The sequence below is a fragment of the Amia ocellicauda genome, chromosome 3 (assembly GCF_036373705.1).
Source record: "Amia ocellicauda isolate fAmiCal2 chromosome 3, fAmiCal2.hap1, whole genome shotgun sequence".
Taxonomy (NCBI): domain Eukaryota; kingdom Metazoa; phylum Chordata; class Actinopteri; order Amiiformes; family Amiidae; genus Amia; species Amia ocellicauda.
In genome coordinates, this window is record NC_089852.1 from 43,346,489 (window position 1) to 43,363,737 (window position 17,249).

The 17,249-nt window shown below is 39.4% G+C and overlaps 1 protein-coding gene across 3 annotated transcripts in view; it reads right to left on the reverse strand.

Moving 5' to 3' along the window:
- The window catches only part of sgcg (sarcoglycan, gamma), a 150,659-nt gene that overhangs the window by 68,916 nt on the left and 64,494 nt on the right, over positions 1-17,249 (reverse strand). Inside the window, exon 1 of one of the 3 annotated variants that reach the window (XM_066699634.1) lies at positions 127-219. The exons of the other annotated variants lie outside the window; for them this stretch is intronic. Coding sequence (XP_066555731.1) covers positions 127-156 — 30 coding nt within the window. The 5' untranslated portion in view covers positions 157-219. Of the gene's footprint in view, positions 1-126; positions 220-17,249 lie in introns of those variants that run through there. 3 annotated transcript variants of the gene reach the window in all.

A 17,249-nucleotide genomic window follows, 5' to 3' on the forward strand; every position in this document is an offset into this window, starting at 1 on the left:
TTAATTTTCAGAGCCTTTTCAATATTTAAAACAGTTGAGGTTTTAAGTTGTACAAGGAACTTATCTTGTAGAGGAACCAACTTTTTATCAGTTACATAATTTAAAAAGTCAAATGTAATCACTTACTTCAATGAAGGGTTCAATTAATTCATTCATAGCTTGGTTGGAAAAAACTAAACAAAAGGATAGGGGTTTAGATTGACCGAGACAGCCTAGTCTTCTGAACCAAACAATTAGACCAACCCTGGCCCTGGAGGAGCCCCTACCCTGCTGTTTTATGTCCCAACCCAGCTCTCAATTATTTAACTCTCAATTGAAGTAACAATCTGCTTAGATTTGACTTTTTAATTTTTGTAATTAAATAGTTCTTTCTTTAATAAGTTATTTATTCAATGCTATACTTAAGCCCCCTACTGTTTAAAATAATTAAAAGTTTCTCATTAGGAAATTATTAGTTCAATTAAGGGTTCAATTAAATAATTCAGAGCTGGGTTGGAACACAAACCTGCAGGGTAGGGGTCCTCCAGGACCAGAGATCAGAACCCCTGAATTAGCCCCTGGTTCAGCCCAGAAAAAAACAACATGGATGTAAGTGTAGTAGTCAATTAACACAATTATCCCTAGAATAATGTTGTGCAATTAATCCATGTAGTGAAGTTTAGTCTCCTTAGCAATATTTGTATCGTACTTATGCCCTTCGAACAGCCCATTATCACCACTTGGAATAATACCTGAATCACGGCATACTGGTCATATAAACCCACATGTAAATACATTCAGAATCATACATGTATATATACACACACATTATATCGCATTTACCTACACACCTAAGTGGAATGAAACCCAGAGAAGTGACAAAAAATGGATGCCCCCCCATCTCGTTGCAAGTCTCTCCGATAGACTCCCAGGAGACAGAGAAGCAATTGTTTTTACCCAGAGGCACAATGCCAATTGAACTCTCAGCGGCAGACACAGTGCAAGGTATCTGTCACCGAGTACACTCACTGTGTTAATCCCCCTGCTGCTGTTTTCTTTTCTGTTTCACAAGGTATCACTGTGTGGTGACAAAAGCAGCAGCTGACAGCATCAATCAATACCCAGTCCCTCAGCCTCATGGCATGAAATCCCAGAGAAGCTGGGGGCTGCTGAGACAAAGTTATGCTGTCATTGCCTGGCTCCGGTTGTCAACCGACATCACAGATGCCAGCGCTTGTTCTTGGCCAGTGATTCACAAACCAGATCTCTTTATGGATTTCACATTTTTTCACTGGTAACTACTGATAGCCATACTGGTAATTACTTCTATAAACTCTGCGTTAAAACACAATTAATACAGAGATGGCTTCGCTGTTCTGATGGGATCCCTTGGGTACCATGAGTTGTGAGTGGTGTCTGAGGGTCTAGAGCCAACCCTAGCCCCTTGAATGGGAGTGGGACTGATCTATACCATTATTTCTTTTAAAATAGACTTTAAAATCTAATGACAACTTCCTCTACTCTCTATAAATGGATTGGAGGTTACATTCGGAAGGATGCACCAGGTCTTATCGTCTCATGTAGAAAATAATACATGACCAGACAATGATGTAAAATGCCGCTGCGTACACAGATCTAAATTGTTCTAGAAGGGTTCAGTCCCCAGTAAATGTCTACATATGTTTTTTCTTTCCCTGTTACGGATTATAATTATGTATTTTGGGTACACAGAAAATGCTTTTGGCATTTTCCATTTTGTATGAAAAGTGTTGTAATGGTAATACCTTGGTTTCACATTAGCACTTAAGCATTAAGACATGAAAAGTGAGAGTTTTTTAGTTTTAGTTTTTTCCTTTTAATCATATGCCTCAAGCACATTGCGAGTGGTGAAGCAATACGGTCATTCATCTTTCAAGAGTTAAAGCACATTTGAGTAAACACTGTGAAAGGTGGTCCATTTAAAAGTGCAGTATTATTGTGTTGGAATCAGTTGAGCAGAACTGATTGCAGAAAATAGCAATGAGACAATATATATGCAAATGGTTTCCCTCTTCTCTTCCGAAAAAGAGGAAAAACAGGAGTATTACAAACCGTAAATCACAAAATTAGCATTCTCATATTAATAACGTGGAATGTACTCATTGTAATAACGACCTTTTACCACGTACTGTCAACAACATAGCGTTACGGTCTATAAATTCTGACCTACCAATAGGCCTGTGGGGGAAAAAAAGATCCAACTATACGAACAAATGAAAACAATTTAGCAAAAAACTAAACAAAGAAAGACAACAGGCTGATAGAGTAACTTTCTAAAACAAAGGCATTGAAACCAAACCTACGAGGCGCTCAAGATTTGTCCTGGAGCGTGCAGGAGGTATAGATTAATCTCCAGGACATCGCTGGACACAAACCAAGATAAGACTCAATATGAGGAGCAATGGAACTTTATTGAATAGTAATTTAGACTTATCCTGTTACAAACGTCTTGCAGTTTCATACCTTTGGTGTTTGAAATGCTGCTGGCGTTTCTTCTGCCTACCTGTACATGGCAATACAGCTTTCCTGCAAAGGGGTTTCAAAATTCAATGAGCAGATAAAAACAAAAAAATCAATATATTTCACCATTAGTACCAATTTTAGGAAATACTTTAGGAGATCGTTAACCTGAATGCCTTTCTCTATATAGTAAAGATGTTTAGCCAGGCTTATTATATATATATATATATATATATATATATATATATATATATGGGTTATTATATATATAACGACCAATTAACCCATCCTTCTGAGTTAAATCCGATATATGTGAAGCCAGGAAAGTGAGGCGGTAATGAGAAGCGGGATTGTGGGGAACATTTCTTTTCTAAATGCACTCTTGGCATGCAAACCACTGTGCTCTGTTCTGCTCTATGCACTTCAAAATCTACTGATAAGCTATTACTCCATAGTGGCAGCCGAATGCCCTTATAATTGATTGCATTTCAGTCTTGGGGTATATAATTTCCATTCAGAGGACTTTCATTGCGCTGCATCTAATGTCATGAAATCCTCGGGCATCTATATCATCCACTGATAAATGTAAATGTGCAAGCCTGAATTCATATTACTAATGGTTCATAATGCGCTGCCACATGCCAGTTTATGGTTCACCAGAGAAAACTCGAAGTTTCATTTACCAATAAAATGGAGGAATAGTCCCTCACCATTTCCAAATGTAATTGAGGGAAGCACATTTTACATTAAATTACTCCATGTACATTTGGTTATGCTGTAGGAGTTTTAATGCCTTCGAACTCCCATAGCCAAGTGCCTCAAACCGGTGACAAATTAACAGTATGTCTGCATTACAGTTCCATCCGTTGTTATCTCTGGCAGATAACACACATTTAAATAGCGGGATGTGAAGACCTCCGAAGACCCTGGCTGTGTTTCTGCTTGAGTCAACATTATTACTGTTTATATCAGTTAATTGAGTTCATATTAGTACATCACAGGACTTGTATAAGAAATGATCCAAGAGGTACAATTTTACATTTAAAATAAATGACAGAAAATCTGTACTCAAACCCAGTGCCCTCAACCTGGATTGAACCTTAACATAACACAGCCAAGCAGGGAAACTGCTTTCATTAGGGGCTGGAATGAGAACAGAAAATTAATTACAGCTAAATTATACATCAACAACACCCCTGTTTAAGTGAATAATAGGCATTATGTAAATGACTGTAAATGTCAATGGAATGTAACTTTCTATTAATACTTTATTAACAGATTAAGCGTAATAAAAAATGTATATGTCTCCACTTCCCTCACCCTCAAGTGTTTGTGAACAAGGTGTGAGAATTTATTAGGTTGTGATACATCATTATTGAGCTAGTTTACATTTGGAGAAGCAATGAATTACAACCTGTCAGGCAATGCTCACAAACTGCAAAAAAACAAACAAACTCTTAATTGCATTCTAAGCATGTGCGAAAACTGAGTATATAGACTAGTACACTTTTTTTTTGTATTATTCCCATTAGTTTCACATTCTTTAAAAATTTGCTGACAGAGGCTGATTACAGTGAGTGATGCCAAATGAGTGTTGTTTAATTACCTGAGAAGGGCTTCCTGTCTGGGAGCATTTGTGAATAGTCTGCTATGATCCAGGGGGATCGAAATCCAAGATCTTTACTTATCTCCAAACACATTAAAAACCCGGGTGCCCTATGCCACTGTTGAGAGGTTTGCTTTAAATATGATTGAGACTATAATTTTGCAGATGTCTTCCTCCTGCACTCTTGGCTTCCTTATACCTTCCCAGATGGGCTTCCTCTCTGCATTCTTAGTCTTATTTATCATGCACACCGTAATTAGGTCAACATCTGGGTCAGGAAAGGTGCTGAGCCCTCCTCCTGCTTCCCAGTTTGCCCTGATGCCAAAGGTTTGTGCTTTTTCAGGAGTTAGCCTTGACTGCGTATTTGGCCGATTCTGCCATTCTGTTTATGTCTGCTATATACACCTCCAGGCTACAGTTGCTCACGTTCATAGTGTGAGAATTAACACAGAACCCCTTGTCGAAAATCAGTTGTATCCTCGTCAAATCCAGCATCTGCACATTTTTTTTTTAAGTTTAAGTTTTAAGGGGAGGAGTTTAAGAAACAAAACGAACAAAATATAAATCTTTAATAGGGCACTAACATACGCATAAACTGACAGACACATTGTTCTAGAACTCATTTCATTTCATGTCATGTCATTTAATTTTGGCGTACAATGTGAAACCTATGAATAAAATCCAATCAATAAAGACATATTGATGCTGAGCAATGCCGAGTAGCCAGCCATTGCAGTGTAGCGTGGTATAATTTGAAATCTATTTTGCAAATTTACCAATATTAATGTTTTCAACTACATTTGCGAGAGATCAAGGAAAATATACTTTCATTTTGGGTTTCTTAATGAGAATGTCTGCCAGCAACATCTTCAAAATGCACCTATATCGTGTCCAGTATACATATATTTTTTATTACTGTACATATATATGAACCTGTCTGTAGCCTCGTGCCTTGCATGCTCCTTACTGCCCTGAAGCTACTCTCAGTATTTTACACACGCATGTGCTAATGAACTCCATCAATCTAGAGTGGGAGAGATGAAAAGAAAAGTTTTGTTGAGAGGTGGACACACACTAATTGAGCATGAACTCAATTTTCGAGAATAACTCGTATACCGAAAGCATATCTGGGTTTTCCATGGGGAGGGTATATTACACAGATGTCACAGATGTCACAGACATATATATATATATTCATTTGAAATGCTCACAATGTATTTTGTTATCGTGTCAGTGCAGTCGAGCTTTGTTTAAATCATGAACACTTTAAAATTATATATTTTAACTTAATACATAGGGAAGAACTTAATCAGTGCCAATAATCAGCACCTTAAACTGTAAATAGTACTTGAGAGCCCTTGTCTCCTCTCCAAAAAGTGTTTTCCTCCCCCTGTACCAGATTAATATTTTGTATAATAATACCAGCATGTTAATATTTATTTACTGTGATACAGCCAAGACATTTATGTTTTCAAGGAAAAAACATCAAACAGTAATAAAAAAACAAAAGTAGATGTCAGATGTAAACATGAGAGCCTGTAATTTAATATTGCCCCCCCAACCCATCATGATTTTACACTGCCGCCCATGTTGATAAATGCTGAGGGAATACAGCTGACAATGTCAGAACGTATTTAATGGTTTTCCACCATTTAAAGTTAAAAATACTATTTGACATGAAACTGCTGAGGGTTTGTTTCATTTTATTTGAAGTCAAGGCATTAATATTGATTAAACACAGCACTTCAAATGAGGTGTAAAATGATGCACAGCGAGGCGCTTCTTGCCAGGGTTTTCATTTAGCTCAAGAACGGGTTTGACTGAAGCTCCACAAACACGTGTACCTCTCAGCACAATATGCACATGCTTTATGGTGAAAATAAATCGCCAAGATCAAAGTGCATGCTTTCTTTTCTTGAAAGCAGAATTTGGTTAAAGCCTTTTTGAAATTCATAATATCATTTATTATTACAGCCATGCAGCCTTGCTCTTCTCTCATTAATATGTTAATTTCATACATTCTTTTTATTTTTGTGTTCTTCATATGACTAGTGTTTATACCAGCTTGTTTTCCCATCATAAAAAGACCCGTGCCTTCATTTTCACTTACGTCCTGCTTTTTCAAACTGGTCATACAATATGCTAAGGATGTTCTTTGCATTTTAAAGGACTTGCATATTTACAATGTTGCGGCATAGCAGAAAAGTGGGCTGTACCCCTCAGGTTTGATCATTTATTTATTTTCTTTTGAAATCTCCTCTCGTGTAGATCCATGGGGGGGGGGGGGCGGGGGGCAGGGGATTGTCTCTTGCATTCTCCTGCGCCCCACAGGAATATGCTGGTATTCAAGTTTTATTTAAATATCCTAGGAAACCCTGCAGGAGTAAATACCCTGTTTTGTGGTACTGCTTTGTGCTAAACGGTGTACTTAGGGCAGACTATATCATTGACAGGACGTTTGCGGCATCAGCCACAACAGAGCAAGGTTTTCTACGGTGCGAGGATGCTGCCCTTAATGCAAAAAGACATTAGTAGTGATTCCTGTGGTAAAATATCTGTAGAGCAGGGTTGAGCTCTTGAGTCTGGAGGTGCATGTTAGAAACCCAGGCTAAGCTCTAGAACAGACAGCTGAGCTTGCTAATATTTGGGTGGCGGTTCAAGTCATACTTCCAGTCTGCACTGTATTTATTGTGTTGCCTTTTTCCATTCCTCACATCATCCTTTGCCTTATTCCAGTTGGAGAGAGGTATCACACATCTGTCATTACTGAGTTATGAGTTTGCCTTCTGTGCAATATCTGGGTTTCTACTTTGCATTCCTTTCTTACACCATTCTTAAAGCAAGAGTATACAAAAAAAAAAAGTATATTGGAGCAAGTTTATTAAGAGACTCCTTGCCTTTAAGGAGAGAGAATTCACTCTGTGCAGACTTCTGAAAATGCCTGCAAGAGATTTAAACATTTAATGAAATGGTTTAAACCACGACAACAGTAGAGCTTGTGACATTTGTGTCCCAATGTTGCGAAACCAGAATGGAACTGTGGAAGTACCTGCAGGGAAGCATCCTCAATTGTTCTCATCATACCTTGCTTCTTAAAAATTAGTTTTTTTTTTTCCAGGCGTTGGCATAAAATACTGTGAATGTTTTATGAATATGGCCCTGTCAAGAAGAAACTCATTTTTTCTAAGCTAACTGCCTTGCCGCCAACCCATGGCTTCAGCAGAACGAGAGGCCCTTGCGCAGTTATGAAGTTGGGGAGATTCAGGACTATAACCTTGAAGAGTCTGAAGGCTTTAATAGTCTATATACATGCAATAATTTTTTATCAGGTTCAATCAGATTTTGTACCAGACCATGTTCAGAGTCGACATCAGTTGGAGTAATAACCATATCTTAAATGCTAATTTGGGCAATCAGTCTCCTTCCATTATTTAGTTAATCTTGCTGCTGCTTTTGACAGCAAAGGACAAAGGGAACTAAACAAAACCTATATGAATAGTATACTCCAAAATGATGTACAGTTTATATATTTTAAGCATAGGAATATTGGTTATAACCCATGTCAAACATCAAACATCTTGAAATGATTGGGTTTTCAAAGTTACCCTTACCTAGTTTTACCTTGTACATTAAGGAACAGTTACCATATTGGTTACTTAAGCATACACTATATTATATATAACTCATAGAAGTGTGTATTAATGATGAGAATTGGCTTCTGTAGAAGATTTACTGAAAATGTAGTGGTGAAAATATTAAAGGTTTGTATACATCGTCCCCTCAGTTCAAGAACATTCACGTGCTAAATACCTTGCTTTCTTTTTGCTTAAGGTCAACAGGAGATAACATGTTTCACATGAAATGTCAACTTGAAAATCTTCCTGCTTTGAGGATGTAAGTGCTCCCTCCACACTTGTAAACAGAAATAACTAAATTAAATTAATATAGATTCATCCTCTGGAGCTCTTCTGTACACAGAATATCTTTGGCTGATTAAAGTGAGGATTGCTTATGTGTTTGACAGCTGTGTTGCTTGTGAATACGCAATACATTGTTTGAACTATTTATCCTTAAAATTGTATTGATAGACAATAGTGTTGTGTTACCTGTTCCTTGCTGAAGTAAAGTGGATTGTTTTTCTCAAAGTAACAAGACACATTGAGGGCAGTTTGATTGAAAAAACAGAACTCCTAGTAAAGCATGAAACTCTCTTATCAACTTTCCTCAAAAACACTCATTGGCAGTTAATGAATTTACATATCCATTGCTCACTACAGATAAGCACACTAACAATGATTAGATTCCCACCAGATTCCAGGCAGTCACCAACTGATTTTTACGTTTGTTTTAAAACTGTTTGCCAAACTGCACACTACAAACTTAAAATTCAAATGAGAGACTCATATAGACAAACAGCCTTTGCAGGAAACCTTGAAAAATTACCAAGTAATTCCAACACAAATTCTGCAACAATATTGCACAATAAATGGGAACAAATACCCCATAAACATGGACTACAATTTGTAGTGAAACAAGAGGACAGAATACAGATTTTACGACTTGTTTTCATTAAAATAAGTATTTACAGTCAGATAGAATGTATTTCTATACATATTATAGAGTAATTTCAGTAACGATTTAGATTACGTGATGCAATTTCATATTAAATAGACATTTCATTGAAAATCTATTAAAATGTAACTACTTGATAATTAAAGTTCAATAGAATGTTAATGTAATATCTATCTATACCCAAAATATTGTCAGTGAGGATTAAACTACTGTGAAAAAATACGTTTGCCCCAATTGTTTCTTGTACTTTGGCTTATGGGTTTGACGTCTCCACTTAGATGGCCCACTTTAGATGGTGAGTTTGTAACCAAAGTTTTTCATGCAGACAAGGAGAGAGATATTACCTTAACAGTCTATTGATATTTATTTAGCAATTTGTGGAATCGTAATTGGGACAGTATGGAAAAAAGAGTAATTTGAAAATCAATTCACCCTGTACTATATACTATATATTCTGTCCCAACACTCACTTCTTAATCCTCTGCAATCCGGCTTCCACACAGCTCACTCCACTGAGACGGCTCTCCTGGCTGTCACTGACTCCCTCAGCTGTGCTCGGGCGGCCTCCCTCTCCTCAGTCCTCATCCTCCTTTACCTCTCTGCAGCATTTGACACCGTTGATCACTCCATCCTCCTCTCCTGCCTCTCTGACCTTGGAATCTCTGGGACTGCTCTCACCTGGTTCTCCTCCTACCTCAGCGACCGGTCCTACCGAGTGAAATGTCAAGGCTCCTCATCCACCCCCCAACCTCTCCTCACAGGCGTTCCCCAAGGCTCCGTCCTGGGCCCGCTCCTGTTCTCTCTCTACCCTTGCTCCATGGGCCCCCTCATCGCTTCCCATGGTTTCTCCTACCACTTCTATGCTGATGATGCCCAGATCTTCCTGTCTTTTCCCTCTTCCAACCCTCTCATGCCCTCTCGCATCTCTTCCTGCTTGTCTGCCATTTCCGCCTGGATGCACTCGCACCACCTCAAGCTCAACCTCTCCAAATCGGATCTCCTGTTTTTCCCCCACTCTTCCTCACCTTCTGCTGACCTCCCCATCTCGATCCCCTTGGAATCCACCACACTCTCTCCTTCTTCCACTAAAAATCTAGGAGTCACCCTCAATCCTGCGCTCTCCTACTCCCAGCACATCACCACGCTGACGTGCACCTGTAGATTCTTCCTGAGCAACATACGCCGAATCCGACCCTTCCTCACCGACTACTCCACTCAGCTGCTCGTCCAGTCACTGGTCCTCTCCCGCCTGGACTACTGCAACTCCCTCCTGTCCGGCCTGCCTGCAACTACTACCCGCCGCTCCAGCTCATCCAGACCTCTGCGGCTCATCTGTTATTCTCTCCGTCACGGTTCGCACACGCTACTCCACTGCTCCGCTCCCTCCACTGGCTCCCGATACCGGCACGCATTCAGTTCAAGACATTGTACCCTCACCTACCGCTGTCTCAACCACACTGCACCAAGCTACCTTCAGTCTCTCGTCTCTCTATACATCCCCTCCAGACCACTGTGCTCCTCCAGTGCCAGAAGACTAACTCTGCCTCCTCTCCACTCTCCTTCCTCCAGAGCCGCTCCTTCTCATCCCTGGCCCCTAAGTGGTGGAACGACCTGCCCACCGAAGTCAAAACAACAGAGTCCTTGACCTCATTCCGGCGCTTACTCAAGACAAATCTTTTCCAGCAGTACTTGTAATATTAGTCCTTTATCCCTGCTAGATAGCACTTCTCAGTTTTTTATTATGCTTCTTGTGTTTTCGATTTTGTTTTCCTCCTTACTCCCTTTCCTGTAGCCCTTGACTGTGACCCTACATCTTGACAGCACTTAGCTTGTAGGACCTCACTTACTGTACTTGCTTGTCTAAATTGTAAATTGGTATTTGTAAAATGTATTATATTTTGAATTGCTATGTTTAGTTTAATTGAATTTGTAATGATTGATGCCTTTACTCAACTGTATTTTTGCACTTTGTTTTACACTTATGTTGTAAGTCGCCCTGGATAAGGGCGTCTGACAAGAAATAAAAATAATAATAATAATTGAAAACACATTAACAACACATTATTTGATGTTTTACTTTGTGAATTTAATTTATTTTTGAAAATATACACTCATTTCAAATCTGATGACTGCAACACACTCCAAAAAGGAGTGTAACATCACCTTTTCTTTTAATAACACTTATTAAGCGTTTGGGCACTGAAGACACCAGTTGGTTAAGTTTAACAAGCAGAATTTCCCCCCCATTAATCCATTATGCATTTCTTCATCTGCGCAACTGTACAGGACCTTCATTGCCTTATTTTGCGCTTCATAATGTGCCACACATTGTCAATCGGAGACAGGTCAGGACTGCAGGCAGGCCATGCTAGCACCTGCACTCTCTGCTTATGCAACCATGTGCTTGTAATCCGGGCAGAATGTGGTTTGGCGTTGTCCTGCTGGAAAATGCAGGGACGTCCCTGGAAAAGATGATGTCTGGATGGCAGCATATGTTGCTCCAAAATGTGTACATATCTTTCTGCATTAATGGTGCCCTCACAGATGTGCAAGTTACCCATGCCGTGGGCACTGACACACCCCCATACCATGACACATGCTGGCTTTTGTACCTGACGTTGATAACAGCTTAGATGGTCCTTTTCCTCTTTAGCCCGGAGAACACGACAGCTGTTTTGTCCAAAAACTATTTGAAATGTTGACTTGTCGGACCACAAAACACAATTCCACTGTGCTACTGTCCATCTCAGATGAGACCGAGCCCAGAGAAGTCGGCGCGCTTCTGGACAGTGTTGATATATGGCTTCTGCTTTGCATAGTAAAGCCTTAACTTGCATCTGTGGATGCAGTGGTGAATTACACACCGAGATTTGACCGGATTCCTTGAATCTTTTAATTATATTGTGGACTGCAGAAGCCCTTCAGGCCACAACCTGAAGGGCTTCTACAGTGGACATCCAATAGGAAATGGTATAAAGCTGAGGGAACACTAGTGCTCATTCACTTCTAGAAACCAGATGAATCAGATGGATCGAATGACCTCCTCTTGTTTGTAGTCTTTCTGATGGGCTTCCGTTTTTATTAACACATCATATTCGTATCAAAATGACCCATGTTCTGGGTTTCTCTCTCTCTCTCTCCCCCATTATCAGGTTGTTTTCTTTGTGCTTCACCTCGAAAGAGTTAATCATTTTTATCCATTTGCCACAGATGGACACCCCTGCTGGTATTGATGTATCAGCATTCAGCAAGTCCCTCATTAGCACTATTTCTGCACCAGTGCAAATCGCGAAGACTTTACATGAGGCTGGGAACAAGGAAGTGATTAATAGACAACAACATAGGAATATAGGTTAGGAGAAATAAAGGGGAGGGAGGTAAAACAAGAACCAAAAGTTGTGGAAAAGCAGAATAACTAGATTCAGGGTTTTTCATAATTACCTGTGTATATATATATATAAAAAAAAAATCATGCAGTGGGGTCTGTATTGTCCAAAGGGATTTCCACTAAAAACCTCCTACATTAATATTTCAGAATTGTCTCCCTCCCACTCTTCCTACATTTGCCCATAGCAGTTTCATCATAACACCAGTGACGCAAGCTGTCTGACATTGTGGCAAACTAACTCTAAAATGGGTTTATTGCTGTTCATCTACAGTACTGTGCAAAAGTTTTAGGCAGGGTGTGAAAAAATGCTGTAAAGTAAGAATGATTTCAAAAATAGACATGTTAATAGATTATATTTATCAATTAACTAAATGCAAAGTGAGTGAACAGAAGAAAAATCTACATCAAATCAATGTTTGCTGTGACCACCCTTTACCTTCAAAACAGCATCAATTCTTCTAGGTACACTTGCACAAAGTGAGAGATTGTCGGCTATTGTCAGGTGTATGATTAAACAATTATGTCAAACAGGTGCTAATGATCATCAATTCAATATGTAGGTTGAAACACAATCATTAACTGAAACAGAAACAGCTGTGTAGGAGGAATAAAACTGGGTGAGGAACAGCCAAACTCAGCTAACAAGGTGAGGTCACTGAAGACAGTTTACTGTCAAAAGTCATACACCATGGCAAGACTGAGCACAGCAACAAGACAAAGGTACTTATACTGCATCAGCAAGGTCTCTCCCAGGCAGACATTTCAAGGCAGACAGGGATTTCCAGATGTGCTGTCCAAGCTCTTTTGAAGAAGCACAAAGAAACGGGCAACGTTGAGGACCGTAGACGCAGTGGTCGGCCAAGGAAACTTACTGCAGCAGATGAGACGCATCATGCTGACTTCCCTTCACAATCGGAAGATGTCCAGCAGTGCCATCAGCTCAGAATTGGCAGAAAACAGTGGGACCCTGGTACACCCATCTACTGTCCGGAAAAGTCTGGTCAGATGTGGCCTTCATGGAAGACTTGCGGCCAAAAAGCCATACCTCCGATGTGGAAACAAGGCCAAGCGACTCAACTATGCACGAAAACACAGGAACTGGGGTGCAGAAAAATGACAGCAGGTGCTCTGGACTGATGAGTTAAAATTTGAAATATTTGGCTGTAGCAGAAGGCAGTTTGTTCGCCGAAGGGCTGGAGAGCGGTACAAGAATGAGTGTCTGCAGGCAACAGTGAAGCATGGTGGAGGTTCCTTGCAAGTTTGGGGCTGCATTTCTGCAAATGGAGTTGGGAATTTGGTCAGAATTAATGGTCTCCTCAATGCTGAGAAGTACAGGCAGATATTTATCCATCATGCAATACCATCAGGGAGGCATCTGATTGGCCCCAAAATGTATTCTGCAGCATGACAACGACCCCAAACATAGAGCGACATTAAGAACTATCTTCAGCGTAAAGAAGAACAAGGAGTCCTGGAAGTGATGGTATGGCCCCCACAGAGCCCTGATCAACATCATCGAGTCTGTCTGGGATTACATGAAGAGAGAGAAGCAACTGAGGCTGCCTAAATCCACAGAACAACTGTGGTTTGTTCTCCAAGATGTTTGGGCCAACCTACCTGCCGAGTTCCTTCAAAAACTGTGTGCAAGTGTACCTAGAAGAATTGATGCTGTTTTGAAGGCAAAGTGTGGTCACACCAAATATGGATTTGATGTAGATTTTTCTTCTATTCACTCTTTGCATTTAGTTAATTGATAAATATAATCTATTAACATGTCTATTTTTGAAAGCATTCTTACTTTATAGCATTTCTTCCACACCTGCCTTAAACTTTTGCCAAGTTCTGTATTTTAAAGCATAGTTCTCAACGTGAAGGAGAGCTTGGCAGAGAATTAAAGTAATTAATTGGTGAAGCAGGCATGGTAACTTTGTAGATTTCTTGTATAATGTGTGACCTAATACAGTTTATTATATATTAATTTATTTTGCAACAAGGTGTTGACCATAGATCAAATACCAGACCCTTTTTCAGCATACATATGTTTTTGACAATACAAACTACTTAAAAAGAACAGCAGCTTCTGCCAGTATTTGCTGTTTTTAATTCCTTTGGGGAATCTGAAGGCAGATTTTGCTGGAATAGTTAGCACACTAAATAATCTCAGTTTAAAGAGAGAAATCGCTTGAACCAGGTGCCAGAATAGTATACAGTAACTGAAAGATTAAGATTGGAACTGCTTGTCATGTTCCCATCCCACTCTTCTCCTGTCCACCTCCAGAGGGCACTCTCTCTCGAGTTCTAGTTTTATGTTACCCTATATCCCCATGACTAGTACATATACTCCTTTGTTTCCCTTGCCAGCTGCGAACTCTTGTGTGCTACATTTCTGAGACCTACATCCTTTCTACATCCTTTATACAGTGAGGGAAAAAAGTATTTGATCCCCTGCTAATTTTGTACGTTTGCCCACTGACTAAGAAATGATCTGTCTATAATTTTAATGGTAGGTGTAGTTTAACAGTGAGAGACACAATAACAACAAACAAATCCAAAAAAATGCATTTCAAAAAAGTTATAAATTGATTTGCATGTTAATGAGGGAAATACGTATTTGATCCCCTATCAATCAGCAAAATTTCTGGCTCCCAGGTGTCTTTTATACAGGTAACGAGCTGAGATTAGGAGCACTCTCTTAAAGGGACTCTCCTAATCTCAGCTCATTACCTGTATAAAAGACACCTGTCCACAGAAGCAATCAATCAATCAGATTCCAAACTCTCCACCATGGCCAAGACCAAAGAGCTGTCCAAGGATGTCAGGGACAAGACTGTAGACCTACACAAGGCTGGAATGGGCTACAAGACCATCGCCAAGCAGCTTGGTGAGAAGGTGACAACAGTTGGTGCGATTATTCGCAAATGGAAGAAACACAAAATAACTGTCAGTCTCCCTCGGTCTGGGGCTCCATGCAAGATCTCACCTCGTGGAGTTTCAATGATCATGAGAAATGTGAGGAATCAGCCCAGAACTACACGGGAGGATCTTGTTAATGATCAGCTGGGACCATAGTCACCAAGAAAACATTGGTAACACACTACGCCGTGAAGGACTGAAATCCTGCAGCACCCGCAAGGTCCCCCTGCTCAAAAAAGCACATGTACTGCTAAGGGGACAGGACAACTGCACCGCATCAAAGGGACGATGGACGGGGCCATGTACCGTCAAATCTTGGGTGAGAACCTCCTTCCCTCAGCCAGGGCATGGAAAATGGATCGTGGATGGCTATTCCAGCATGACAATGACCCAAAACACACAGCCAAGGCAACAAAGGAGTGGCTCAAGAAGAAGCACATTAAGGTCCTGGAGTGGCCTAGCCAGTCTCCAGACCTTAATCCCATAGAAAATCTGTGGAGGGAGCTGAAGGTTCGAGTTGCCAAACGTCAGCCTCGAAACCTTAATGACTTGGAGAGGTTCTGCAAAGAGGAGTGGGACAAAATCCCTCCTGAGATGTGTGCAAACCTGGTGGCCAACTACAAGAAACGTCTGACCTCTGTGATTGCCAACAAGGGTTTTGCCACCAAGTACTAAGTCGAAGGGGTCAAATACTTATTTCCCTCATTAACATGCAAATCAATTTATAACTTTTTTGAAATGCGTTTTTTCTGGATTTTTTTGTTGTTATTCTGTCTCTCACTGTTAAAATACACCTACCATTAAAATTATAGACTGAACATTTCTTTGTCAGTGGGCAAACGTACAAAATCGGCAGGGGATCAAATACTTTTTTCCCTCACTGTATCTACTGTTTTCCGTGATTCCAACCCTGCCTGTTCTCTTAGTACCCTTGCTTTTAGATCTCCTTTGATTGCTCTGTTTGTCTGATCTTTTGAACTATCACTTTACCCTGACTACAATTTCTGTATTGTCCTTTCACTCTGTTAGAGACTTCGATATTAGAACAGATGCCAGTTTTTGTAATACAAAACAAAGTTTTCCGTTTCTGTTTTTAGAGATTCCAAAATGTAATTAATGTAAAACAGCACAACAAAACAAGGAAACGTATACTTGGAAATGTTCAAATACATTTGCCTCAAATTCATTTGTGACACTCCTGGTTAAAAGAAAAAAACACAAATTTCTAGGCAAATAAAGTCTTCCATCACCAAATAATAAAAAATAAAATAAACCAGGTCTGTATCCAATTGCTGTCCTTCAACCATTTACCCCAATGTTCATTTTATTCTCCTTTTCACTATAGACACATGGATCAGTGTAACAAGTTCATTGTTTTTTCAATAAATAAATTGTGAAAGACCATATCTGATACCTAAATACTGTTAAATTGCTCTCTGCAAAGTTGACTGGCTTATGCTATCAAGACTAAATGTACAAATGCTGTGCTGGCAATCAAATCCCTTAAAAATAATACCCTTTCTTGTGAAGCTTGATTTGTAGCATACCTTTTAAGGGGTCCCTTATGCCCCTGTTATAAATTAGTATGGTTTTGCAAAACAGAGGCAAAGTTTTGCTGACAAATTCAAATTAACAATGAAAAACAAATTGGCAGTTGCAACATGTCAAGAAACATATGGTAGAAACGCCGCTTGTAAATTCTAATGCATTTTATTGGGTCTCAGTGGGAAAAGGGGCTATAAAATCATGCACACTTTTTCTTTTCTGATCCAGATATATGCAGTTACCACAATACATTTTAAATGAGGCGCCCTTAATACCACAGGCATCTGAAAGTAGTTAAATTGATCTCAGACCCTGATCTCTCACAACTAAAAGTCTATACTGTGTTCAAGGAAAACAGTTTCCGAGGGGTCCTAACTGTTTTGAATGTCTTCGCAATCAAACAAATAATAACGATGATGATGCCAAGAATTGATGTGACAAATCTGTTTTTTGATTGCATTTTTCAGAAATCAGTTGAGTCCTTCATAACCTTAAGTTTTTTGGTAACACTTTGTATTATGGTGTCATTAATAAATGATTGGTAAATAGTTTATAAAACAGTTAGGAACCATTAATAATTCAATTTATAAATTATCAATAAACCTTTGTGATATATGATTTATCATTTGTAATAAAGATTTGAAAAAAAATGTCAGCTCCAAAACCACAATTTTATTTAATTTTTCTTTTGAGAATCTTTAGGATATTTTATAAATGATAAATCATATTTTAAAGGTCTATTGATCA